The sequence below is a fragment of the Branchiostoma lanceolatum genome, chromosome 5, assembly GCF_035083965.1.
Source record: "Branchiostoma lanceolatum isolate klBraLanc5 chromosome 5, klBraLanc5.hap2, whole genome shotgun sequence".
Lineage (NCBI taxonomy): Eukaryota > Metazoa > Chordata > Leptocardii > Amphioxiformes > Branchiostomatidae > Branchiostoma > Branchiostoma lanceolatum.
In genome coordinates this window covers 14,596,530-14,624,526 of record NC_089726.1, presented here as the reverse complement: position 1 = coordinate 14,624,526, position 27,997 = coordinate 14,596,530, and the positions used below count along the sequence as shown (strand labels likewise).

At 43.1% G+C, this 27,997-nt stretch overlaps 1 protein-coding gene across 1 annotated transcript; it reads left to right on the top strand.

Annotated features, from left to right (window-relative positions):
• LOC136435355 (dystroglycan 1-like) lies at positions 1 to 27,991 on the top strand. Its single transcript, XM_066428789.1, has 4 exons — positions 1 to 184; positions 10,548 to 11,046; positions 23,919 to 25,806; positions 26,106 to 27,991. Exons 2-4 carry the CDS (start codon positions 10,591 to 10,593, stop codon positions 26,576 to 26,578), a joined length of 2,817 nt encoding a protein of 938 aa, XP_066284886.1. The 5' UTR covers positions 1 to 184; positions 10,548 to 10,590; the 3' UTR covers positions 26,579 to 27,991.
• Positions 27,992 to 27,997: the final 6 nt, after the last annotated feature.

Below are 27,997 nucleotides of genomic sequence, written 5' to 3'. Positions count from 1 at the left end.
TCCTGGGTGCTTGGTGCCACCCCTCTGAGGCACTGGTGTTTGGATTGTCCCTCCGCCTGTTGGTTCTTGTTGATTGTGGTAAACACAAACCATCTGGCCAGCAGTCTCCCCCAGCTCACAGTGTCTGCCTCCTGCCAAGTCCAGCCAGGACCAGCCTCTGCAGCAGAACTCAGAGAAACCAAAGGTGATGCCAGGGTTCAAGTGGAAGATTTGAGACTATTGGGTGCATCCTTTCAGGAGGCTACAAGCCAGTTGAATAAGGTCCTTATGTGTAGTACTGTATGGGGGCTATGTTTATTTATCTGGCATGCTGCTGTGTGTTGGACATGCAAATGTTCCCTGCATGTTTGAGGAGGGAAGGGTCAGCGGGGGCAGTACTGGGCTGGCTTTGCTCCTTCGGCCAAAATCTGGCTTGGATTTTGTTGCTAGGAGGATCTTACACCTGTGGTAACAGAACAATGTTTGGTACACTGTAGATCTGGGTAGGTCTGACAAGGGAAAGGAGGTCATGTCCCTCGAAAATGTTTTATTTCTCACACGCTTCCAGCATTGAGTGAAGAATGCAGGATTAGCTGCAGCCTCCCTCCTGGAAGGCAACGGTTGGCTCCACATGTTGGTAATTAATCTTCTTGGAATGGACCACTGACTCTCAAGGGGAGACCGGAGTCTTTTTGCAAGATTGGGTGGTTTTTCTTTGACAACATCTTATTTCGTATCACTTGATCATGTCAGAAGAGTATTGTTACGTTGATACTTTGAACTTCTACAACATGGGCAAGCATTTTTTGTGGGCATTTTCCTTTCTAAGGATGACATGCCCGCCCAATGTTGAGAGTTACTGACTCTCCCCCTAAATCCAAGATGGATGCTGTTGACATTTGTCAGACCATCAGCCTTGCTATAGCCTCAGCTGTTCCTGTGGTAAGCTGTCTCTCTTCCTTCCCTTTGTAAACATAAGGCTGCCTCCATTCTATTTGTACTTGAAGCCTCTTGTATTCCTCCATCTCTGGTTTGCCCCTGGGTTCAACAGCTTCCTTTGAAATATGCATCATTACTTTCCAGCACGGAGGATGCAGCTGAAAAGAATCTTCAGCCTTCCCTGCCGGAAAGCTTCAGGCACACAGCAGTGAATGTCATACACCCACGTACTGCAGATTTCTTTTGACATCTTGAGATGGTTTGGTTTATGATATATGTTGCAATGTTATAGCGCAGCACATTGTACAATTAATTTGCTCCATAAAGAGAACATTAATCTTCGATCCACAGCACACTTTGGAGAGGCAATCTCAGACAATCAGCACCGGTACTATTGATCATCTGACCTTCTATTCTGACACCTTCTAAGAAGCCGTATTTATCATCTGTGCCTGCTGCAGTTGTTTTGTTCAGTTTATTTGATGCCGCTGACAAGTGGGATGGCTGGCTGCCTACAAACATATCCATGCTACCCTTTGTTATGAAATGTACACATCAACCAGGGGCTCTATGTCTGGCACTATTAATGTCATGCTACTTCATGGACCGCAGTCTGTTAAAAAACACAAGTGCTACGAGTACATTTATCAGGTAATTTCAGTACAGTTTCAAGGGCATAAAGTCCTTTGGCTGGGTGAAAAGCATACTGCTTGGGAAATAGACCAGATAATTTCATGTCTGTTTTACACCCATGGCTGAAGCTCTTGTGTGTTTAGGCAGCCAGACATTCTTGGGTTGTCACATACCTGTACCATGGCTGCAGTACCCAGGGAGTTCTTTCTTTCAGGGGTTTTGTCCTTCGACATAACTATCCCCAGAGCTGCCTTGGAACAAAATAGCTAAAGGCCCCAAATCTTTTCGAAGGTCGTTATTTTTTTACTAATTGGTAGGGAAGGTCTGAAGTATTTGTTTTTATGACAAATTGTGACCCAGTCATCAAGGCACCAATCTTCTTGTGAATTCTGGCACTTGACACTTGATGATGTAGATACAGAATGGCCTGCCTGCTTATCTCAGAGTGAATGAAGGATGTTGACTTTCAGTCCTTTAACCAAGTCAGAATAATCTTAAACCTATCTTGCATTTGAAGCATGGTAAGATAAAGCTTCCACACAACGGAAAGCTCTAAATGCCCCTGTAATTAGTTCCTTGATCCAACTGTTGTATCAGTAGGAATGGCAGCACACATACCTTGATGGTTCCAAAGCATATTTGCTTTTTCCATAATGACCGGGCTTACTGCATGGTTAGTCGTGCGGAGGATCTGGATGATGGAATTTACCCTAAATGCTTACCTGATGTAATGGTTTTGCCATCTCGTTTTATGGCTCTACCTGCGGAAGGGAAGACCTTATTCGTTATGCTCTGATTTCACTGGAAGTTTGAACAGCTTGGTGGTAAAATGTCCAGCCAGGGCCCCCACAGGAAGGGGGTAGAAAACCTGGAGAGTTCTGAGATTTGTATCAGAAAATTGAATTGGTTTGAAAGGCTTAGGTTAAAGGGGAGCGGAAAGCCTTTCTGCAAGACCTTCTCCAGAGGAGAGCTAGGATGTCTTTGAGAGGAAATCCATATGTACATGCTGGGAATGTATATGTGGCTGTTGATGGTATTATGCAGCAGTGGGCAGGATCACACCAACAGCACGGGCAGGAGGCTGGTAATCACACTAGTCCTATTGGTTCCACTGGTCTCATTACAAACCTCTTATGGAGAAGCTTGCTGTGGACAAGGATAATGGACTCGGTCAGGTGTTCAAGGAGATAAGGTCTGATAGTACAGTAATGGGATTTCCAAGAGAAAAAAGGGCATACAGGCTCAGCAAAGTTTGATTATCAGAAATATGTTTCCCCATTCAACAGTGATCATAATGAATATTGTGTGTTTTGACAAATGAAACTGGAAGCAGTTTTGACAGAGGGTGGTTATTATTTTAAACCACACAACCCTCCACAGGTGTCCATGAATTGTTCATGTAGGAAGGTTCCATGGGGACTGACTAGACAGATGATGTCTGGTAAGCACCTGAGCTTCCAACAGATCCCAAGTCCCTTTGGGTGTATGTCTGTCTAACTGTCTGGCAGTGACTTGTGATGTTGAACAGTCAGAACGTTGAGGAGGACACTGTAATCATAAAGTAGATACTGCTCTCAGGAGAACTGTAAATATGTTTTCAAAGAGACATTCCATTTCTCTCTGGGAAGTCAAAACATTGACTAGACATGGTCACAGTATGTCACTTTTTGTTGATAACTGCTAGTGAAAAGTTATAAGATTACCTCAGAAGGAGACAGATGTATGATAGTGTGAATATTGGCTCCTAGTAAGAATGTGATTAATATTGTTTTTGTCTATATGGTCGGGGTAAACAGTTTTCTCTGTATGAAAAGGAGTGCAAACTGTTATCCCAGATGCTGTACATCCTTCATCATGTGACTTGGTGACAGGTATGTCCATCATCTGCCCATCCTGTAACTGTAGTGTTTACTACCTTCCCTGTAGGTCCTCCTGTTGACAACCCTTAACCCTTGTCCTGCGGACCGCCTATATATAGGCGCTACGCATAATGTGCGGGTCCTGCGGACCGCCTATATATAGGCGCTGGGGGTATTTCCGGCACGAACGCGTCTCACTCCCGCGTAACCCCCGAAACCCGGAAGTAACATAGTGTTGCCACATCGTCGGGGTCAAGGGTCAAAATTATTGTTGCGCAATTCGTCCCAGGACGCATGCGTAATATGTTAATGAGGCCATATGTTAATGAGGCGGCCATGATGCCGTGTCGTCTGCTGGAATGTTTTCGGGGCGATATTTTCCGTATTTCTGGCGGCAATTTCGGTGTTTAAACGCCAAAATGGATCGGTACACGGCCGAAGACGTTCTAGAGGACATTTTCACGAACGATTCAGGGGTGGAATATCCTTTAACAAGTGAAAATTCCGCTGAAATCAGTGACAGTTCTGGCGAAGACGGGGAGTCACAACATCGGCCTCGAAGACATGTCGGGGCAAGCGGAGAGGGACCCTTACACGTTGCTGATGAACTTGAAAGCGGCGCTGACGCTACTTTTAGCCGTGGAAGAGCTCGGGGCACTTACCGAGGACGGCGTGGACGTGCCCGAGGAGGTAGTGGATGTGGTCGCTGGCGGGGAAGTGGTGCATGATTTCTATTGTGGGGCTGACCAGTCTCAGACTTCGATAGCCATATACTCACCTGTTATAATATCTGCAATTCGTATTTCTTTACATATAATACGATATATTATTCTGATGTTTTCAAAACTGGTCAGAAACTTTGTAGTCTTCGTAGAAACTGTGTGTTGATGCTATACAAAGGCATATGAAAGCATAGTGTAATAATGTACTTTTTATTGCTTTTTATGTCTTTATTATAATATAGCCTTTAGTATAGATTGTAACAGCTGTATGTTGATATGACAAGAAAGGTTAGACTATAATCTTTCCACTCATGTATAGAAAGCTAGAATGTCAATTGTTCTATGGCTACAGCATGAAGTGTACTGTTCTGTATGAGAGTGTAGATTTTGCTCAAAAGTGAGTTCAGCACCAAGGGCAGTCTACAACCATATACATGTACTCACCTGTTACAATACCTGTGTATTTTACTTCTTCACATGTATCATTCTGATGTTGCCAAGACTGGTCAGCAACATTGTAGTCTTGGTAGAGACCTCTGTGTTGGTGCAGCAGTATATGGAAACTTTGTGGAATAATGTACTTTTTATTGCCTTTTGTATCTTTATTACCTCTGTATTCAATGATATTACTTTGTTTGGAATTCCAAAGATAATACCTGTTGTAAGCTTTCAGCTGATGTGTAGGAAAGTGATTGTAATAGAGGTAAAGAAAGAAGTATACTAATTCTAAATGGCTCAGCTTTTCTACAGAAAAGCCAGTTCAGCACCGTGGACATTGTATGGTCATAAACCTACCTGATGAGATACCTGGTTGAACTTCTTCATCATAGATATAGCTCTGATGTTGTCAGGATGTGTCAGGAATGCTGCAGCTTTGATATTGGTACTTTTTATATGGTTCAGATACTTCAATACAAAAGATTTTTGAAAAAATGGTTTTTCATTGATTTATTGCCATTATCAATCAATACAGGTAGGTGCAGGCAAAATTTGCAATATATTTCTGAAAAGTAGAGACTCTTAGCTTTGTATTGATATATAACTTTATAGAGTTTTCTGTGGGCAAAGTATCAAAAAAATAGCAAAGTTAAAGCAGTACCCCTCCTTTAAATAGGGTCAAAAAAGCCCAGCACAGGGACTACTATAGGGTAAAAAAAGTCTAGCAGGACAAGGGTTAAGTTCTCTTTTGGTGTAAATTTCTTCTAAATTAGATCAAGAGTACTATCCTGTATCATTGAAAGAAGGAAACCCTTTTTTTAAAAGACATTGTTGTGTAATTTTTCTGAAACAAGTATAAACAGACTGCAGACTCCCATACTGCTTTGAAATGATTAATCACTCTGGGGCTACCTGACTTTCTTTAACAACACACCTTTGTCCTGGCTGGTATGCCAGGTTAGCATGCAGGGTAAGGTTTAAGATGTGTTTGGTGAGCCCCAATGGTTCTGCCACTTTCTCCATGGCAAAATCCCACAAGTGCCAGCAGCAGACTGGTGTCTCCTGTTCCAACAACAGGGTGACTGTGGCCTCCCCTCACCCTGCCAGCAGGTCTGGCGCCTGGCCTCCCCCAGAGGACAACCAGCATCTCTCAATTACAGGTGTAGAGTAGAGCACAATGCATTTACTCTGAAATGGTCCCTGCACATGATGCCTCAGATGGCAATGTGAGTAAGTGCTAAGTATGCTTGCCAAATGTACCAGTTACCTAACTTTTCTTTCTCATATTTTATGCCGCAGAGCTTCTCAGGGGAATTATTTCCAGCTGCGGAAACTCTTTTGACAAAGAGTTGATTGTTTTGCATAGATATACAAGGAAGTATTAGCCATCTTGTAAGTTATTACCATACCAGTCTATAATGTAGTATTACATTGTAGGCCTGTGGTAACGATGAAAAGACTAGGAAGGGAGCGTGTTTTCTTTACAGTAATGAGGACCAGAGTACTTTACCATTGCAAACACATTTTCCAGACCATTTAGCTGGCTGTATAGAAATCCTGGTATGGTTGGAGAAATCCTGTTCCTGTTTGTAGGGGTTTCCTTTGTCTCCAATTTTTCCACTTTTCCTAATCTTCCTGGAGTGGATTCTAAGCTGCATTAAGTAGGCAATACCCTAGAGGGAGGGAGCATTATTCTCACTATTGTCATATCTTCAGACACACTTGTAACCCTAATCCTTCCTTTTCCTTGTCATGGCAATTGAGATGCCACAATTTTAGTTGGTGATGCATTTCGCTGTCTAGGAGGCTAGGATCCTCTGCTCAAGGGAGAGATTCATTGACTTATTGATACATCTTCCTGAAGGAAATATATTGTGTCTTGGCTTATCAGACCTTCCCAGTTGTGAAGCTATTTGTGTGCCACCAAATTGGAAGTATTGCACACAAGTAATGTTTTCTCTAGGGTACATTTCTATGTATGAATGGATATTTATGGGGCAGTTACCTGGCATAGTTTACTGCTTCCCTATTACTGAAAAATTGCTGTAATAGACTGTAAAGTAGGACACCACAGTCTGAAGGTTATCTCAATGCATCAAAGAGGTGTTGGAAAAGGACCAAAATGATATTGAAAAGAAGTAGTCACCCTTTTACTCTTATGCAAATAACTTTCTAACCATGTTGGTAATCCGAGAACTTCAGTTCATTTATGTCTGTAAATCTCAGATTACTTGCATGACTGGAAATTGTCCCTAATTTACTTGGGACAGGTTCCTAATGATCTGCTGTGTATTCCTGGAGACCTATTGTTCACCAGACACAGCTGACTGGGGAGGGGAACCAGGGTAAGGCAGCCAGCCACCATGGAATGTTACTGAAAGATTGATTGGAATGTACCAGCCACAGATTGAAAATTTCAGAGGTTTAATAAGTCAGGGAATCTTCTGGGATTTACACAAAAAATTGCATTGATTTGCCAGTGATGACAGATACCTTCAAGGCTACATAAAGATGCCATTGTTCTAATATTTCGAACAAATGAATTATTATTTTTTTCTTCATTCTCCTGTATGGGCTGTTAGATCAAGTTGATAAAAAGGAATTTTTTGAATGTCAGTTTCCCTATTTTTCTTGCTGGGGCAAATTAATCTTGTTGCTTTTAGCGTAATAAGTTTACCAAAACGTGATAAATTGGAAATAAAAAAGTTGATGGTATGTTGAGGAATGTCCACAGTACAGAAATATCATGGAGTCCTTATCCCTTGCACTCTGTTTGGGAAAGATGCTCTCCTCCTACATCTTTCTTTCAGGAAGAATTATAGAATTAGATAGGCGGGTTGCTTTGATTGAGTGGAGTGTAGTCATGTATGTTGTATTGATTTTCTGCAGTGTGCACATAGAGATAGGCACTCATCATCCCTGAAGCTTTGAGGTGGCTTCCATGTCTTCATACCTAGCCCAGGGGGAGTTCGCTCCACAAGCTGGGCAGTCCCTCCTGATGAGAGCCTGTGTAGGGGGGATGTAATTGGGTCTTTGTTTTTACAAGGCTGACCTCTAACACACACAGAAGGATTCTCGCTTTCACAAAAACCTCATCAGAATATTGCAAGAGCTGTCTTATTTTCCTGCAGATTAATTGCGACTGCAGAGACTGTTGTGTCTACTTGAAACTGGAAACTGCTTGGTTAAGATGAGTTAATGTTATTAGGTTGGTTTTGTCTCTGTGCAATTAGTTTGGTGGCCACTGGGCAGATGTGGTATGGGCCTTGTTTCTGACAGCTGAGATAGGCTTGGCTTGGTGTTTCACCTGAAGCACCAGGCAGGCGTCTAGACAGGGCCAGTTGTTTCACATCACCCACTGGAGTAGAACTGGGCTCCAGTGGCAGGGTCTGGGGGTGTTGATGTGTATGTCTGTATTTTGGGAAATGACGCCATTGCTAGCAACAGGTACTTGTTCTCAAGTTGACTACACTGGACATAAAGTACTGTATCCATACTCATGATACTGGTGCTACAGCTGATTAAAGTTGACAGAAAGCAAAACAATGAGTAACTCAGCTCTGACAGTTGGGCTTTAACTAAGTATTCTCGTATATTAGTGCTTCCGCAAAGTAAATATTTCCTTTCAGGTCCCCTGGTGAATGAGGAAGAAAACTGTTAAAAACATGGCGTAAAGTTTTATTAGTGTTTTCATTCCATGCTAAAAGTACAACATCAAATGGTCAGTCCCTTCAAAGGGCTGTCTATTCTCAGGCCAGTCTATAAAACTTGTGGACCTCTCTCCACAGGAGGGCCTCTTTTGCAAGTAATTGCTACAAAGCACAGGCTACTGATAGACACCAGATGGGCATGGACCCAGGAATCTGGTGACCCCTTTTCCTGCCATAATGGACTATTCCAGTTTCAAACAGGCTTCCAGGAACTTATGTTTGGTTGATACCACTTCTCTATAGGGATGATTATTGTAACAGTCATTACTTTTCAATAGCTAGGTGCCTAGGTCATTTTGCAGAGTCAGACTATATTCATATCATTTATCAACATGAACAAATTATTTAAGATTTTCCATGTTGATAAGAAACCAAATGCAAAGGCAACAAAGCAATCATCAATCATAGATCCCTTTTATATCAGTATCACAATCTTTTAAAAACATCAGAAAGGCAAACAAACTGGGAATCAGTGGCTCATTATCATAATAATGGTGTTTCATCCTGCCCACCCCTGTGAGCATTGGTGGTCTGTTCCTTATCAGTCAGTAATATAATCTGAAGAGAGCGGCAGGACCTTGCTGTAAGTGGACAGTATTTAGACGTTCTGACAAATATTTAGGTAAGTTCCATGTGTTTATAAGACTTAAAGGGACAAGGTTTTACAGTTCTCTGTTCTGTCTTGCTGTTGTGTTTGTGCATAGAGTCCAGTTAGTAGTTTACCGTTTTCTGTTTGCTAGTAGAAGGGGTTGCGTGTGAGGAGTGAGTAGGTTAGGGCATTGCTTTGGTTTGATGGAATGAAGCTAAGTTTGTGTAGTGGCTGCAACATTCCATGTGTAAACTTCAGAAAAAGGGAGTTGGAAATCTGCTTTTTACCTTATCTGCTGGAAGTTTGCTGCTTCAGAAAGAGAATGTTGTCTAGACTTGGGATTTCCTTGGCCTTCACAAAGTGCCTCGTTAGTGTTCGATTGTTTCCAAGGTTTCTCCAAGTCTTTCATCTTGCACTGTGATACACATAGGAACGGGCTAATTGTACGGAACAAAGAATCTACTATCAAAAAAACCTTTTAACTTAGACCTCCATAAGAGTGAAGGAACTGAACCATAGTTGCAAGCTCTTGAGATTATGAGAAAGGGATAGTTTTTGTCTAAGTCCCTACTAACAGACCAAAGGGTTGGGGTCGGTGTCAAATACTTGAGTAGATATTCTGCAGCTGTTTTCCTCCTGGTGCTTTTGTTTCCAGACAGACTGAGTGAGCATAACCCAGCGTTATGTTTGTTTGGATAATGATATCTCTCTTGAATGATTCTTACATTGTGTTCTTGAACTGCGTTTTTAAAATGTAGACAGAAATTAGCACAGTCTGTCACACAGCCTGTGCTATATAGTTGTGATTATGTTGCCAATTTTCGAAGATTTTTCTGGTGATCTGTCGTCTTGATCTTATGTTTGCGAAACTGGACAGTTAAATCTACATATGGTCCATATCAAGAAGGAATTTTTACAGCATGACTAGTTGCAGTATCAAGTCCAAACATGGTGTCCAGATGCCCTTGATTTGTGGAAAACAACAGAATATCCAACTGGGGTCGCTTTTTGAACCAACAACAGCCCATGCAAGAATCAACATATCATCTAATTCTTTTCTTTCCAATTTATTTGGTCCATTAAGTATCCATTGTTCTAGGTGTGAACATGCATAAAGCATGTTTGTTCCAATGGGCCCCATTTTGTGAAATTTCACACATTAAATCAGCATGGGGTTGGGGGAAGATACTGCTTGATGCGGGGTGACAGCTGTTCATGCAAGTTCAGGCTGACAGTTTATCTGGTCCCCATCTGTATCGTGCCAAGATGAGAGAAGAAAACTGCCAGCCATTTCTTTGCAAAACAAGAAAATACCTGTCTTTTTAAAGAACTTTTGGTTATCTATCTATGAGGACTGTTAATCAAATTGGCTCACTTCTGATACAGATTTTTAATGCAGTAGCAAAGATACTGAATGCAAATATGCTTTCAACCCTGACCTCATGCTGCTGGAGTAGTGTTTATTTCTGTAGTAAAGCTGCTTCCCATTACTGGTTACCCCTGCTTCAGGGATGCTTGCCCTGGTGAGATTAGGAGATCTAGGCTGTTTGTTAGGGGCTGGTAATTTTTGGTGTATATTCTGCCAATGTGCTTTGTTCCACCCATGTATTCTTCATGATGATTAGGTTTAATCAGGTGCAATCAACAAGGCTGACCCTCTGTTTTTCTTTCATTTCAGAGTTGATTGTGGTAGAGTGACCTCCTGGGAAGGTCCTGCCAAGATGACGGCGTCAGCCAACCAGCAGCCGGCCTGCAAGTCACGTGACTCCCAGCACCAACCACAGGAGTGCTGCCACCCTCAGAACTTGGACAGTGCAAATCAGAGCAACATGGCAGTGCTATGGCCAAGCCTTCTCGTAGATCTTTCCTGTACATATTCCCCTAGAAGACGAGGCTCGATATCCGGGTCCAGATTGACGTACACAGGGACTCTGTTAGCAGTGCTAGTGGTGTGCTTGCTGAATTTTTCTGCAGTGGGTGCTTCTAAACACGAATCCAATGATGTCATCACGTGGCTCGAAATGTACCCCGTTTCCCCAGTAACAGATGCGACAGTGAAGAGCAATGTTCCCGTGTCTGTCCTGTGGGGTGTCCCAGACCTCACCGTCGTTGTCGGAAGGTTGTTGCAGTTTACCATACCTCCAGATGCCTTCAAGGGCGACATTGCAAAGTACAAGGTACGTACGAGTCTCATCCTTGATTTATCGCCTCTATATAAAGTAGTATATGTGATAATGCAGGCATTATGATTTAATGATTTACAGGTAAGCCAATTGTTTAAAAGTGTTTTTATCATAGGGTGTATTGACATTTTCTGATGGATATTCTTAATCTTATGTCAATAATTGCTTTCTTAAAAAAAAAAGACATTGTGGTAATTCTAACATGTCTGAAAAATGCGGCTTTCATCATATATGTAGAACACCAGATGTTCAAAACGTAAATAAAGGGAGCTGGTAAGTGGATACAGGCACTGGGAGGGCCACATGTAGGCCATAAAGGTGGTAAAATGCTCATAACATGCACGACAAGTTTCCCACCACCCCACGTGAATACTGATGCGAGAATTAGTCCTTGTGTCCTGATTGCCACCTCTTGAGCACGGTTGTTGAAGGGCACAAAGTGGTGGAACAAAATGCACGCTTATTGGGGCAAATCTCTGGGGTTTGTCAGAAAACTGGAGGTTGAGGCATCATAAAAATTCAGGAGCAGGAGGATGGGCTGTGCATTCAGGGAGCAGATAATGATTTCCACTGAGAGATTTCAATGGCAAGGGTTGGGGTATAATTGGGGTCTCCAAGTTTTGATATGGCCATCAATTAAATTCATCACTTTTCAAGAACCAGCTGGTTAACTGGAACAAGGGAAGTCATATATAAAATGTACCAACATTTTTCTGCAACACTCGTAATATCTTGTTAATTTCAAATATTATCCTGACAATTCCTTGAGTTCTTTCACAAATTTCTAAACATTTCTATATATATTGAAATTAACACCAGTCAGACTTCAATGTTAGAACTGGTTTGAACATTATTCTTATCTTCCAACAATCTGTGAAGAAGTTTTGTCTGTCAGATATAAGAGTCCTTTGTCAAGTGCACTTCATTAATCTGCCCAGTCAACTTGTACCCACTTCCTTACAGACTTCCTCTGTAGTGAATAACTTCCTGTTTATTGCAATCAGAGTAGGGTGTGAGTATGCAAACAGGAACAGCATTTGGCCCCCTGGAGGTTATCTGATTGGCAACTTTGTGTCAAAACCAATAGAAAAGTACTGCCAATGGTGAAAATTGTTACATTTGCATAAGAGAGTAAATCCAAAAACAGAAGGGCCTGGAGCAGCAGCTGTCAGAAGGATAGTTGACATTACATTTACAGTACTTTTCAAAGTTGAGAAGCCAACTCGTAAATTAACAGATTTGAAAATTAATTGCTAGGAAAGAAATCTAATGTGTTGACATAAAACCGTGCAAGAAACGTTTCGAACTCAATCAAAGCAACTGTACACAAAAAGCTTCACAACATCATTAATCTAGGAATGAAATGGAAAATCTTTTCAGGTACAATTTCCTGACCTTACCAAGCTGCCCCTTTAGTTCAGGCCATTCTGTATAAGCCAGTGCCACATCGTTCCTAACACCAGAGTTCATTAAACCATCCCCCATGGCTTATGCTGCCCATTTCAGCCACCATTCCAGCCATTTGCCACCTTGAAGCCCATACCAATCAGCAGTAATCACCTCAGGAGGGGGCAGTGAACTCATCTTTTCACATCTCCTTTTATCTAGGTTATAACCAGGCATTGGAAATTGAAAAAGATTGATAGAATGGTGCACATAAAATGTGAATTGTGACAATTAGGTAACCAAACAGATAATAAGAATTGCATAAGAGTCAGATAGCGCATTAGCCTGTGGAAAGTTTACATCTATGGTCTGATCTTCTTTCTTGGAAGCCTGCCTGTTCTGTAATGATATTTTTGTGGAAACTTTACATAATGTCTATGTAGGTGTTCATCTCATCCCCAGTGACTATTATTCTCCCCTCGTATCTTGTCTGTGTTGTAAGCAAGCCTCACTGTAAGCCAGTTTGGCAGTCTGCCATGGAACATCCTTCCATGTTTCCTGAGCAGCCGATATTCAGTTGTAATGACTGCATTTGTGATGTTAGGTCAAGTCGTTCACATCTGAATTCCTTCTCCTGAATGCCAAATTGCTGATTCTGGGCCGACCTTTGGCTGGAGAATCCATGAATGATGAGGTTGATTGCTGTCTGTCGAGCCCCCAGTTTCTCTGGGCCAACAAACAGCTTTAAACTTTCGCTCCCCATCCTCAGACCTATATTTAATGGATTAATTATGTCCAAGATAGCCTTTGAAAATGTCTGAAGATAAATATATGCATAAGAATTGGCAGGATGCATATTTCCTTGCCAAATCTGATGGCAAAGTTGCTGAAATTTCTCATGGATTATCGATGATGGAATGTTAGCGCTGACTGAATAATTCCTACTGCATCTATGACTCCTACAAGCTGTGCCCTTGACATGTCTGATTTTTTGTATCAGTGTGGTTGCTTCCCATGAAGTACATGGAGACACTTGACTGATCCTGTATAGCAGAGTGAATTATTAGTGGCAAAGATTTGGCAGCTTGCCATGTTTGAAATGCTCTCCTGAAGCTTGATCTTGATCTAGAAAAGTTGAGTCAGATTCTCAGCACTTATCTCTTTCCTGTACATTTCCTCTACTCTGCTTCTTTGTCATTTCATCAATTAGTATAAAAGCAAAGAAGCATCTTCCGTCCATTTCAGTCTATAGGGTACTTTCTATTGAACAATCCTGTTGAAGAGTCGTGTTTGATGGTGTTGTTAGATCAAGAAGGTCTCTTTAACCTCATTGGTTAGATGAACAGCAGATTCCTTAATAAGTTTGATAAAGTTTTCAGCACATTTTTCAAAGATTACCATGTTGCTCTTGAGACAGTGGATACCTGGCAAGCCAGTTGTTTTCTTCCTTGTGACTCAGTGATGACCCAGCAAAGGTGACTCTTAATACCTGCAGCTGATCTTCATTACTTAAACCTGCCTGTGACAACCTTACACTCACCAGACATTCATCTTACAGAGAGAGGGAAAACAGGAGGAATGGGAGGTGGAGATAGTCCCTCCTGCCTGTGTAAGATAACCACTAGAGCACCTATAACTAACTTGAAATGGCAGGTATATCAGGTGAAGTATATGGGCGGCGTAGGAGTAGCTTTGGAGAAATGTGCACGGAATTGCCCTGGTGGTATTATCAGTTTCGCAGCCATTATAGCAAACCCAACTGACGTATCTGGTAGAAGAATGCTATCAGTGATGTAAGGATGGAAATGCTGGAGGGGAAGCCTGCTTTATGAAGATCTGTGGGAACATAAAACCTTCTTAATGTCTAGTAAAGGGCCTTGGTTGGAGAGTACCTGCCAACACAACAATGCAAGATCAATTACAGATATATTAGTCCTTGCATGATGCCCCTCATAGTGAGACAGGACTCAGTAGACAAAGGAGGACAAATTGTCTTCCTGACAGTTTGTTTGGCAGTAGGGTAGGATGGTAGGAGTTTCACACGGTTGTCAAGTTCTCACTGGTGTGGCATGAAGATGAGTCTCTCCATCCTGTCTCCCATACTTACTTATCTCTTGCTTGCAGAAATCCATGATATTAAACAAAAAATTATCATTGTCATTCATGTGACAGTGGCTTGTAGACCTGCCAGGAATGTAATCATGTTGTAAATTTCGTCAGATGAAAGCAGGATGTTTGATTCCATCAAGAAACGGTTCATAGCTGTTGATGTCATTTGAACAGCACCAAAAGTGGCAGGTCATTAATTTCCCCATGTAACTTGGAATATTAAGCAAGCAAAATGAGATTCCAATCTAATATCAGAGACAATTAGGAGAGTGCCATGTGTCTCCCCACTGTAAATCTCAGCTGGTATTGCAACACAGCTCGAAAGCACCACAGAGATAATTCTGTTAGTATGAGTTATCGTGTAGAATTGCCACCAGTGCAGACATACTGATGATAGGAATATTGGCCCTGGAAGCAGAATGGCCCTTTGAAGCTCCCTAACAAAGTCATTTAAGGTAGGAAAGTACTTCCTCATCCCTGGGCTGGAGTAGATAAAGGTATAAATTTACAGGGAAGAATGGCCCAATTGCTGCTATAGAAGTAGAACTTCATAGTGGAAATGTCAAAGATCAGTGCAGGATTGCCCCAATTCTTGCCACTTGAGTCGCATGATTTATTTCCAGTCTTGACAGCCAGTAAGTGCATGTCATTCTTTTGTACGTAAATATGCATCACTATGCCTAGAGAGTGTATAACATCATGGAAGAGTTGCATCATACAGACCCTCCCAGAAGACATAAAAACATAACGGCATTGAAATGTTGCTTCTTAGCCATTGAAAGGTTGAGTGTGTTCTCAGACTCAACTGAAACAATTGTCTTGATGGGCCGTTCCTTCCTATAACTCACATCGACAATGTCCCTGCAACAGCTCCTCCAGACTCAAACAAGAGATGGCAGGCAACTTACAAGAAACAGCTGTGCAGAGCATTCATTAATCAGCCATCAGGCAGCTTTGACCTTAGGTTGGAATAGGTTGTCAGTCACAGTCTGGCAGTAGGGATCAAGTTTCTTATATACAATGACATTTAACTTTATTGAAAGCAGAAAAGATTCTTGCCCAGCCCAAGTGATCAGGATAAGAATAAGGTACTTTCCTCACTATTAGAACCCGACCGTCTTCCCTCAGCCAATCAGGAGCAGGGATTTCTTGTGACTAAATCCACATAGTAGGGTCCCCCAAGTGCCAGGGGTGTACTAACTAACCTGTCAATCAGACTATCAAGGAGACGCCCATGCACTAACCAACCTGTCAATCAGACTAACACAGAGACACCACCTTTCAGAAGGAAACCAAAGGGATTACAAGGCAGCCTTGTCCATATACCAGTTTATTCAACTTCAAACAACAACAATTCCCGAAACACCGTGACTACATGAAAGAAGGGAAAAACAAGGAATTTCTCATACTTATTGATCATTTCCAGTTCTAAAACAGTCTACAACATCTTAACTTTCGACAAAGTCATGGCAAATAAACTGAAGGAAAATGGCAGTCATTTTCAAAAACAGTCTACAAATTACAATCTGAAGTTTCAACAAACTCATGGCAAATATAGTGAAAGAATCTGGGGGTTAACAAAATCAGTTTGATCTTGACATCTGCACAATGAACAACAGAATCAAACTTACGGTTTAGATCAAGACGGGTCGAACTCACTTGAAGCTGGATTTTACAGTCTGGCACTCTTATGCTACAACTTAGTACAAGGAAATTGTCACAAAGAGATGATACAGCCACAGGTCTAGGATGATTTTCAGTCCATTCGCATGATTTATCGAGTTGCCAGGGTTGCCAACTTTAGTCCCGGACTTGACTGCTGTGATGGTAGGTGACTGGACTGTCGTGATGATCGGGGGCCAGAAAGAACTGTAAGAACTGACTCCCAAACATGTTGAAACTGAAAGAGGCCATCTCGGCTTTAGGAGCCTGCCAAGTGAAATCCTGACCGAGAGAGCACAAAACGCACACTGAAAGAGCCAGAGGTGAAATTTTAGCAACCAGATTGGATAAAATCATCACATGATACTTCTCCACCAGGGCCTGACCCAGACAACCTGCCCTGAGCCTAGAAGGTGTCAGTTTTTCTGATTCAATTTTGGCGCCAGCAATTTGAATGACAGAAACAGGCTGGATTGTTTTCTTTTAATTATGCAGCAACACTTACATTGGTCCCACTAAGGTCAGAGGTGCTAGAAGATTCGTCATGGTCTGGCCATGGAAGCTTCTACTTTTTAACTTCCTTCCTTTGGCTTTTTGCTACAAACACCTTCACATCAACAAAAACGTTTGATATATATATTTGTATTATATGCTTCGGAAAGACAGTCGGGTTCTAAAATAGATAGGACCCGGGAACTGTATGACTATGTGGTTTTAGCACTGCTCCGCCCACCCGAGGAGTTTGTTGGCTCCCGAGGGTAAAATAGATAGGACCCGGGAACTGTATGACTATGTGGTTTTAGCACTGCTCCGTCCACCCTCGAGAGTTTGTTGGCATCCCTCGGGCTTCGCCCTCGGGAGCCAACAAACTCCTCGGGTGGGCGGAGCAGTGCTAAAACCACATAGTCATACAGTTCCCGGGTCCTATCTATTACTTATTGGTTACAGATATGTGAAATATTCCAGCTCTGCACAAGCTATGTCAGCAGGTCAAATACTGATCTTGAAACTGGATGTGGGAGGACATGTCCCAGCAGACTGTCCCGGGTCTAATCTTTCCTGGGACCTCATCACCTAATGCACAATGCTCCCTAAGCTATGCCCAGGTCTGCCCTGGCTAGTTGAGATTAACGATCCCAGGATTCAGGCTTCGGCTGCCAGGAAGGCCAAACTACTCAAAGTCAAGTTCTATATTTCAAACACACGTTCAACTTGTCTACCAGAATCAAGGAAACTAGAAGATATTCTAATGAGATAGATTTGCGTGAAGACTACAAAGATTGGCATGGAGTAGTAACCCTAGAGAATCTCAATTAGAAGGTCAAGCACAATCTCCAAACTCAACAGCAACTGAGTTGTTGTGCAACTGTGCATTATACCTGAACCAGATGTTCTTGTAACTGTCCACCCATCCAAACTACTGTCTAGCAATTGCAGTAATCTCTCTTTTTTGAACAGTGGCAAACAACACCAAGCGGATATTGCCAAATGTCTGGCCGAAAGCCAGCTCTAGAAAAGGTTGTGGTGTGAAATTACCATTGGCAATCACTTGGAAATGGCAATACCAGATAGCAAGGTTCAAGAAACCTATACTGCTGTTGCGACACTGTTCCCTGTAGCGGGCTAGGAAAGGGGCCAGCCCAAAGGTTTTCATTCCAATCTTAACTCTTGTTTTCCCAGTAGAAATCACAACCTTGTAGCCATGCCAACTTGGGTGGAGATAATCTTTCCAGGAGCAGTTAGTTTATACTAGCAGCAGTTGGGGGCACATATAAGAATGTCTGCTGGCACAAACAGACTGTAGGGAAGATAACAAAGAGTCTGTTGGAAGGTGTGCTTCCCTGGTAATCTGTTATTCTTATGTTATTGTTGCTTCAAGGGTTTATGGTACATGCTGGAATTTGTATCAGTCACTGTAGATATGTGTAGTCACTGTAGTCTGTAGATTAGGTCTGTTATGCCTGACAATGAAAATAAGGGCCCTATTCCTCCTAATCCACAATTTTGAAAAGAAAATCTGGCTTGTATTTTACAGTAGAGTGGGCGAGAGTATTACGTGTGTAGGTGGAACATGTGTCTCAGAGATCCATTCTGTCCAGTCATGTTGTGTGCCCTCACCTGGCTAGTCATCCTCCTACACACTCACTTCTGCCCCAATACTGGGAGTGGTCAGGGAACTGGACCCTCTCCAGAATCAGCAGGGCAGTAAAGAAACACTCTTCTTCTGGGAGAACTGTTATCAGGCATGGCAGGAAGTTGGATGCTTGTAATGCACCGTTCAATATAGACTATTACTAGGGATTCCAAACCTGTGCTTTCTAGTCTGAAAGGTTGATCTCCTGGAGACATGCAGGGTCAAAATAAATAAATAGTGACTAATCCGCTCTACTCTTGTTTCAGTCATGCTATCTGAGTACCAAGTCCATGTACCATGTGTCATGTTACAAACTCTATCATATTTCAAACAGTGTCTCTGCAGGATACGCATTCTAAATGTGGTTACAAAGTGTCTTTACAGTAGGTACATATTCTAAATGTGGTTACAAAGTGTCTTTACAGTAGGTACATATTCTAAATGTGGTTACAAAGTGTCTTTACAGTAGGTACATATTCTAAATGTGGTTGAGAAGTTACTTTACAGAAAGGCCAAGTAAGTAAGACCAGTACATAGATCTATGAAGGTTGATGATATTTGCAAAGGCAGTACATCTCCGAGGCAGAACATCTCCGGGAGCCTAACCAAGAGAAGGAGGTCGGAAGTTGTCCTTGTATTTTGATGACTAGCTTTTGTTCCAGCAGACAGTACCAATCCCAGCCAGGCAGTGCCGGGAGGGGAAAGATAGCCACCACCATCTAAAATTGGTGCAGATGTAACAATAAAACCCCGTTTATCATACAGAATGTGGACAAACATGCCCATCAGGAACACAGGCCTCAGCTGGGGATGGTTTTGACCTGATTAGATAGCAAACAGACATCTGGCAAAATGTGGGGATAAAAGCTGGACCTCAGCAAACAAGTATGCACTTATCAAATGTGATTATCATATCCAATCATCATGGGAGGCATGATGCTGAAAGGCTCTAGCTGGGAGATATTTGAGTCATGTCAGTTGGGTTTCTGATGTGTTCTAACATTACTCCATCAGGTCGCAAGTGATTCAGAATAGACCAGGAAGTTCTACATGTCAAGGGAGTTCTCAGATCTTTTGCGCCCACACTTTAAATATCCCTGGGTGTTGTCTGTGTCAGAACATAGCTATGTGTTCTAATTCTATCATGTGGGAGACCTGGACAGACACCTGCTCTACATCACAGGGTATCAGTAAGGTGTCCATGTGAAGGGTTCCATGTACCCAGCAGGAAGGATTCACTGGGGGAGCAACAGACACCAGATAACAAACTAGTTCTGCTACAGTTCTCCTTTGGTACCTAGGCTGGTAGCGCCCTCTTGCAGAGAATTGAATACTGCAGGTCTGCTAACCTCTGACAAAATCATTGACAGCCTTTTTGGAACTTGAAGTTGCACTTACCTCACCAACAAAACCTCAATATTTGCAAGACCTGGCTCTGCCCTGAAAGTTGCAGCCTTAAAAAGTGATTAAACTTGACAGTATGACAGTTCGGAAAATTTTTCTGCCAGATAAAACAGAACACTTGGGTTTCATGTTAATGTGCCATGCACGACACAGAACATAGCCGAAATTACGGGCTCTACTTTTCAGACACTGGGTGACTTGTTGACAGAAGTCGGTGTCCACACACCCTTGCTGTGGCCCAAACCTCCAGCCACCCCTGAAATTTACCCAGACTCCTCTTGTGGCCTCTGAATGCAGCCCGTTCCCTTGGGGATGTATGGGATGTTGCACACCATCCTTGGAATACCAAAGTGGGACATGAAAGGGGGAGTAGAAGGTTCACCAGCCTTGCAGGAAATTAGCCCAGGTGTATAATTGGATGGCTCCATCCCAGCAAATTACAGGGCAGAGTGTTGTGTCCAGCTGGGCTGGAGGATAAGGCTGTATAATCATACTGGGGGTGTGGGAGACTTGCTGTGCTTAGGACTGAACTAGAAAAAACTTCAAACATTTTAGTGGTAGAATTTTTTTAAATGACAGCATTTCTGGCATCTCTGGAGACAGTCAGAACTTACAGTGTACCTTGATGTGATCCAAAGGGATATGCTTTCAAAGTTTCATAGATTCTTCTAAGGCAGGTAATTTCTCTCTTTGCAGATATCAAAACGCAGTGCCAAAAGTAATTGATGTTGTATCCTTGTGCAGAAGTGGTGGAACAAAGCATTGAACATGAGAGAGCCTCTCACCCCTACCAGTGACAATGATGAGACAATGGGCTTTGGAAGGTTGACAGTGATATATACAGAAGACAGCTGATTCTGACCCCAAAGCAACAGGCATTGCTTCTAGGCAGGCACCATTGTTAACATGTGACCCTAACGACCTCTGCTTTTACACTGGCCAACCTTCATCAGCCCCTGTCCCAGTTGAATCCATACAACCAGGAAACTGAAGCAGTATTGATCAGAGTTCCCCCAAATCACTGCCGCCTCCCAAACCAGATTCCCCATCTACTGGTAGTTATGGCAGAGGGGGTGAAATATATGCCAATTAACCTACATTTGTATAGATATCCTATAATCAATTGCCATGGATATTCTGAAATTGCTTTTGTTAGACCTTTCTGGGCGTGATCACCAAGTATCTAGGCATCATCACCCGGTACAGACTTAACTTAACAGGGTGAAAAGAAAAACAAAATCCATTAAATGTAAGGTGCAAAGCTGGTAGCCTAATGGACAGGAGAGTCAAAGGTCATTAAGTAGACCATTGGGTTGAGCTTAATTGCTTTGTCTGTTTTTTTTTAAGGATATCCTCAGAAACATTATATTGAATTAGTTTTTAGTATTGAACTAATTAAAATCTTTTTTTTTTTTTATTGTGGACATTTGGCCATTAAAAGAATATTAACTGAAGTGACATTTTACAGTTCTCAGACTTCCAGCAATATAAGTTACTTGTTCCTATATAAATATAAGTTAGTTCTGGTTCTTTTCAAAGCCTATATCGGACTTTTATTTTAAATGCCTATTAATCAGTGTGAGGCACGGAATATTGATTACCTGGAAATGTCAGAAGAAGCACCAATTCATGCAAGAGTCGAACATGGAATGTTAAAATATTTGGTGTGCAGAGAGGTCACCTTGAAAAGCAGTGCGACCTTGGCAACTGTAATGACCCCATCTATCATGAAGAGAACCAAGCCACTCCGTCATGAACCAAGCCTAATCTTGAAGGGCAGTACATTGGCCATATAGGGTCAGCATTGCCCTGAAATATTCTGACCATCTAGGGATGATTGAACACCTTCTGAATCAATCTTAACAACTCTTGTTTCAAAAGTCAACATTTCCAGGTATTTGGTCCTTACCCCAATTTTTGACTTAGGACTAGATTAGAAAGCACAGTCACGTACTGGTAATATTTTGTTACCACTCCTGGCCCTGTATAACCTTGGAACGTTGCATGAACAATGACCCTTGGTAGTTGGTTCTCCCCCATCAGAGCCTCTCCTGACATCCCAGCCTGGGGCTGTGTCAGCTGCTTCCTGACCTGTCCTGACCTTAGACCTTCCCTGGTGACACTTGCCAAATCAAACCTAACCCTGCAGAACCTATGTCATACGTGCCTGGTCTTCTGACAACACTTTCTGCCACTGGCATTCCTGATAGGTTTACCAAATACAGAGACATGACATGCATTGAAAAAATGCAGTTCATCACATGAATTGTCCTTAGATATCAAAGTTATGGTTGATCATTATTCTCTGCAGAACTTCAAATGAACACATTGGGTACCTGCCTGTGGCACTGGCTGCAAATACACCTGATATTATTATAAGAGCCTGAAGGATTCAGTGTTGTGAAATAAGAAACTGCGACTGTTGATACCCATGTGCAGGATAGGATTCCCTTAAATCCCCATGTTGCTTTCCGCAGCACACATTTCAGATTTATGGGCCGCTTTGCTCTTAAGACACAATTTCAAGTTGATCCCTAAAGAATGAGACATGATAACATCCTATCCTCCCGGGTAGCTATATCAGTGGTAGAAATACTTTTTTTCAGTGTTCTGCAATATTGCAGAATGTCAAAATTTTTTTCTGCAATTAGAAAATATTTTCTGCAAATACACAAGCCTCCATGATACAACATTCTCAACAATAATGCCTACTTACTTACATTATATCTAGAGCTTTGCAACATTGCTGTAACTCTTTATTCTCTCACTCTATCTTTGATTATCACTAGCAAAATTTTTAAGAGGAATAACATGCATGTGTGTGAAAAATATTCAAATTAATAGCGAAAATTGCAACAGCAAAAGTATATTTCTTCAATATCAATCAAATCAAATATTGGTTTGATCATTTCAGTATGTGTATCAAAATTAAAAACAAATTCAACAGCCTGCCTGATAAGGAGGACAAAGGAATTATATCCTTGCGAGAAATACGTGTTCTGATGCGTATTATGATTAATAAATAAGATCGCACGACCTGTGACACAGCCACGGCCCACAGAAAACATAACAAAAACCGAGAAAAAATGTAAAATTCAAAATAGAATGCCTTCACGCAAACCTTGGCCTCTGTGTAGTTTTTTTGTATAAATCTGAAAAATTGATATCGGTCTCAAACATCGGACTCCGACTTCGGACATTCGGGGAGACTTCAGAGATCTCCAGAGACGGCCCGGCGATGTTAGTTTTTCACGTGGGTGCCCCCCTCCCCACTGTGTCGGCACAGGAGAAAAATTATGTTCCGCCTTTTCCACACAAGGCGGTGCTCAATATCTATCCGAGTAGTTCTCAACTTCATCGCTGCCATCTGGACTTCAAGGACCACGAGCTAATGTTGTGGCCACCGTTTCGTTCCTTCTATCATCGCGCCCATGCCTCGAGTTCGGGCTCTGAAGAAATCGCATGCTTGCGACATACGCTAGAAACATCCGGGTTTTGCCGACCCCGAGATCGTGACCGCGGAGATTAGCGACGGTTGACGGAAATGCACGAATTTGACATTTTCTCACATGATTCGTCCCCGAAGTTACCACGGAAAGTGTCGAAACCCCCCGAACAAACTGACCTCAAGTTGCACCAGGCAGTCGGAACGCACCGAAACGCCGCCATGTTGCGCGGCGCTGTGGGCTTCAGTTTATTTACAGCGCCTCTAGTTTGCCTAGTACTACTAGTAAGTCTATATAATCTCCTGAATTGAGAGCCATTGATTCCCGAGTCTCATTTTTTTTTCTGCAAAATTGCAGATTGTCTAATTTTTCTTCTGCAATCTTGAAAATCTTTATGCAATTTGCAGATTGCAGACGGGTATTTCGAATGCTGCTATATGCAGATTTCACAGCTCATGTCTACAATACTGTTGTGATTAAGAGCAATACTCTTATATTGGTCCTGGGAAAAGGATTGTAGGAAGATTTTCTTTTCTTTTTAGACCAGGTTGGTTTATGGGAAATTTGAACATGTGTACATATTTTGTACAAAGAACAAAGTTTCATGGAATACTTGAAGAAAAGGCCATTGAACCCTGTTTGCCGATCAAAGATACCCTTGTAGTTTTGTATTGCATACTGGTAAACCATGCTGACAGAGACTCCCTCCCTCCCTTGCCCTACAGGTGTCTGCAGCTGGTGGTAACAAACTCCCCTCCTGGGTCCAGTGGGTGGGTGAGGACCGCACCCTCATCTGCACCCCAGCAGAGAGCGATGTCGGACTTCTCTACATCACCGTCACCGCTATCGGCAAGCCCAACAACACCTCCGACCCGCCATCCCAGGCCAGTGACGTGTTCTCCATCAACGTGGTACCGGAGACAGCGCCGGAGTCCACCACCGCCCCTGCACTCGCATCCTACCTTGGCAATGTGGAGAACAGCGTGGTGTGCCTTCCTGGAGAACCCTTCACCATGGTTACTGTGATCGTGGATGCAGACCCCAACAAGCTGTACCCTAAGGACAAGCTGAAGCTGCTGTCCGGCATGAAGGCCCACATGAAGGTACCCCTGGACTTTCTCAAGCTGCTGCCTATGGGAAACAAACGGATCCTGGATGCATCAGCATTTATGGCAGGGCCCGGAAATGTCAAGCAGGCCAACTCCGAAGGAATGTTGCTTTCCTGGACTGTGGGGTGTGGTAGTGACACCAGCAACCTGAGGGGCGTGAATCGTGTGGAGGAAACTGCCAAGAGTGGGGAAATGGCTCGTGAGCTGGGCTACGATGTGATTGGATGGCACGTGACCAGCCCCAAGCCTCACCTGAGCAAGCGTATGAAGCGTCAGCTGCAGCTGCGACCCACTCCCACGCCGGTGCCTGTCATCCCGGTGCTTCCAGATGCTCCCGAGAGCAGCGCCATCCCGCCAACACGGGTGATCCCCACACAAGCCTCTCCCATCTTCACAGATGTGGGGAGGACGGCCACCCTGGAGCCCACCCCTGCGCCATCCAAGGTCGTGCCAACTGACACCAGGGTGTTCCTCACTGCATCTCCACGAGGAACCAGGACCAAGCCTACAATGTCGGCCAGCATGATGCAGACTCCAACCATGCTGCCACCAAGGCCAACCAGGATTGACATTGTCACCAGCACAGTGGTGCCCAGCAGGTCCGAGCTCGTCACCCCAACACCAGTCTTCACCGTCCCAGTCACGCCCACACAGGTTACACAACCTGTTACAACACCAGACAAGACGTCGGCAAAGACAACAACTCCCAAGACAACAAAACCAGAGGACACAACTACACCCAAGAAAGAAACTACACCAGAGAAAGAAACCACTGCAGAAACACCCACCTTCCCCAAAACTCCTCAAGTTCCCACAGAACCCAACACTCCACCAGAGCTTATCAACCACATCGACCGTGTCACCGTGTACCAGGGAGAGGTTCTGCGCTTCAAGATTCCCATGGACACCTTCTACGATGTGGAGGATGGCAACACCAGGAAGCTCAAGCTGGTCTTTATGAACATCGACGGACTTATCATGCCCAAGAACTCCTGGGTCCGCTTCGACGACGTCAGCCAGGAGCTGTATGGCCTGCCAATGGGAGAGCATGTGGGTACAGGGGAGTATCTGATGGCTGCTTTAGACAGTGCAGGTGCAGTGGCCAGAGATGCCTTCGAGATCCAAGTCCTGCCTCGTACCAAACAGTTCAACCACAAGTTCAGTGTCAGGATCGACTATGACTTTGATAAGTTCAAGTACGATGTCAACAAGCAGCTGCTCTTGATGGAGAAGTTGGCCAAGCTGTATGGAGAGAGCGACACAAGCTCTATCACAGTACAGGAGTTCAAAGCTGGGTCTGTCATCTATTCATGGAGCAACAACACCCTTCCGTACTACCCCTGTCCCTCCGAGGAAATCACACAGCTCAGGTCCAAGTTGATGAAGGATGGAGAGATCAACCCAGAGCTTATCGAGGCCCTGAAGCCTGAGTTCATCGTGACGAAGGTCTCCGTGGCTCCTGCTGGGCCCTGTGATAAGGGATATGGAACTGACAAACCAGAAGGTATGGAATCCTTTATATCCAGAAATATGTGCAAGACGAACAGAATAGATCAGACTGCCCCCACTGCATGTACCCAAATTCTCTAGTTTATTGATGATGCGTATATCGACTTCTGTGCCACAGAAAGATTTGTTCGAACTTCGTGTGATCAAATAAGCTTGTAGTTGTTGATGTAAGAACTGATAATAGGTTGATCTCTGCTATCAGAATAGAATGACTTATTCCATATTTTCATCCTGTAGTATAGATTGAATTAAAATCTTATTGTTCTAAAACATACCCAAATGTTTGTGTTGTAGGTCCAGTCATTGACAACAGTGGCAGTCGTGTGACCAGTGACGACGACAAGTGGCTGCACATCGTGCTGCCGGCGGTGATCTGTGCCGCCATCCTCCTGCTGCTCGGCCTCATCATCTTCCTGCTGTACCGCCGGCGCAGGAAGGGCAAGCTGTCCAAGGAGGACAAGCACACCTTCGTCAACAAGGGCATCCCCATCATCTTTGCTGACGAGCTGGAGGACACAAAACCCACAACCTCCTCCACGCCTGTCATCATGAAGGATGAGAAACCCCCACTCCCGCCCCCCGAGTACCCCAAGGTGCCCCTCCCCGACATGCCTCCGGGCGTCGACCCTCCCCACACCCCTGACGAAGACTTCTCCACCCCGCCCTACCAGCCACCGCCCCCCTTCAGTACCCCCCAGGGCAGCAGGGGAACCAGACCGGTCATCGCACCCCCCTACCGCTCACCCCCTCCCTACGTCCCCCCGTAAAACTAGGAGTCTGTACAGCCAATCCTCACTTGTGTCCAACACGTGTGAACTAACTACCTTTTTGCCATCACACAAAGGACAGGTTTAAGTCAGTATTTTGTCAGTTTGATGGTAGTACAAGTGCCAACAGTAGATCATGATGTAGCCAACAAGTGTAAAAAAAATTCTTAGTATTTGCTCTTCCTATAAAGTACTAATCAATTCCAGTCAGCAGCAGGTGCCATATATTTATTTATTGTACAAACCTTATTATACCGCCAGGCCTAGTCTTAATCCTTTACTAACCAAGTAACTACATGTAGTAGGATGTACAGCCAGGCCACCTCCACAGTATGTGCAACGTCATCGTAAGAGCAGGTCCTAGAGATGACTGACTGTGAGTTGCATACATAACTCCTGTCCCGACAGCCTAGCATGATTATGTAGTTCTTCTGACTTGATTTCGTTATGGTGCTGATTTTTTGTGTGAAAACCTGTCAGAAAACTTAACATCCCACTGTTAGTGATGTCGTGACCACTTGTAAACTTGGTTATGAGTTCACTGTAATAGCCAGGATCTTGTGTGGAGTATGAAACTCCTGTTTGCCAAACGTCAAGATATTTGTTCATATCAAAGAAGGACAAAGGTGACAAAATGACCAGTCCAGGAACCAGTTGATTCAGAGCTGGAAGTGTATTGAGAAAGTGAAATTTGTATCTAAACCTAGAGACTTGTGTCAGTCAAGATTTTGAAAAAAACTGAGCACATCTTTAGCGTCTTTTGTTTTGACCAAAGAACGGTACAGTATATTTTAAAGAGCATGTTGCCACTTGTTACTTCTCACTACCTTTTAGATTTTTGATAATGTATTATATTCTAAAATTTATATTGTATTGTTTAGTTAATCAGTTCTTGTTATTATTTTTAACCTCTTATGATAAGCTTTTCAATTAATCCAACACAGTGGGGTAAGAAAACCTCATGTGTTAAGTGAAGATAAATTTTTGAGTATTATAGATTTTCTTGATATTTTCATACAAGGATATGCTGTGTTCCCTCACTGACTTACAAGAAGTGGTGACCCTCTGTTGCTTAGTCAGTGAGGGAAACACAAGCTATACTTTTTCTGCAATTCATTCTGGTTAACATTTGTGCACGTACAGAACCACTTGTAAGATCGGAGATTTACTGCTAGAACATCAATCTGTATGAAGTGATGTAGTAGCACATTAATCTGATAGGGGGAGCTGTTTATACTGTATTATATTACAATGGAGACTGTGTTGTAGCTGGGATGTTTTTGTCCCAGGTAGTGTTGATTTGAGACTACTTGGGTCCAGTAGGTAGACACTGTAACTCCCCCATCAGCACCTGATCAGCCATATTATAATGTCTGTAGGTCCAACCTGTTCCAATAAACCATTTGTACAACATGTATT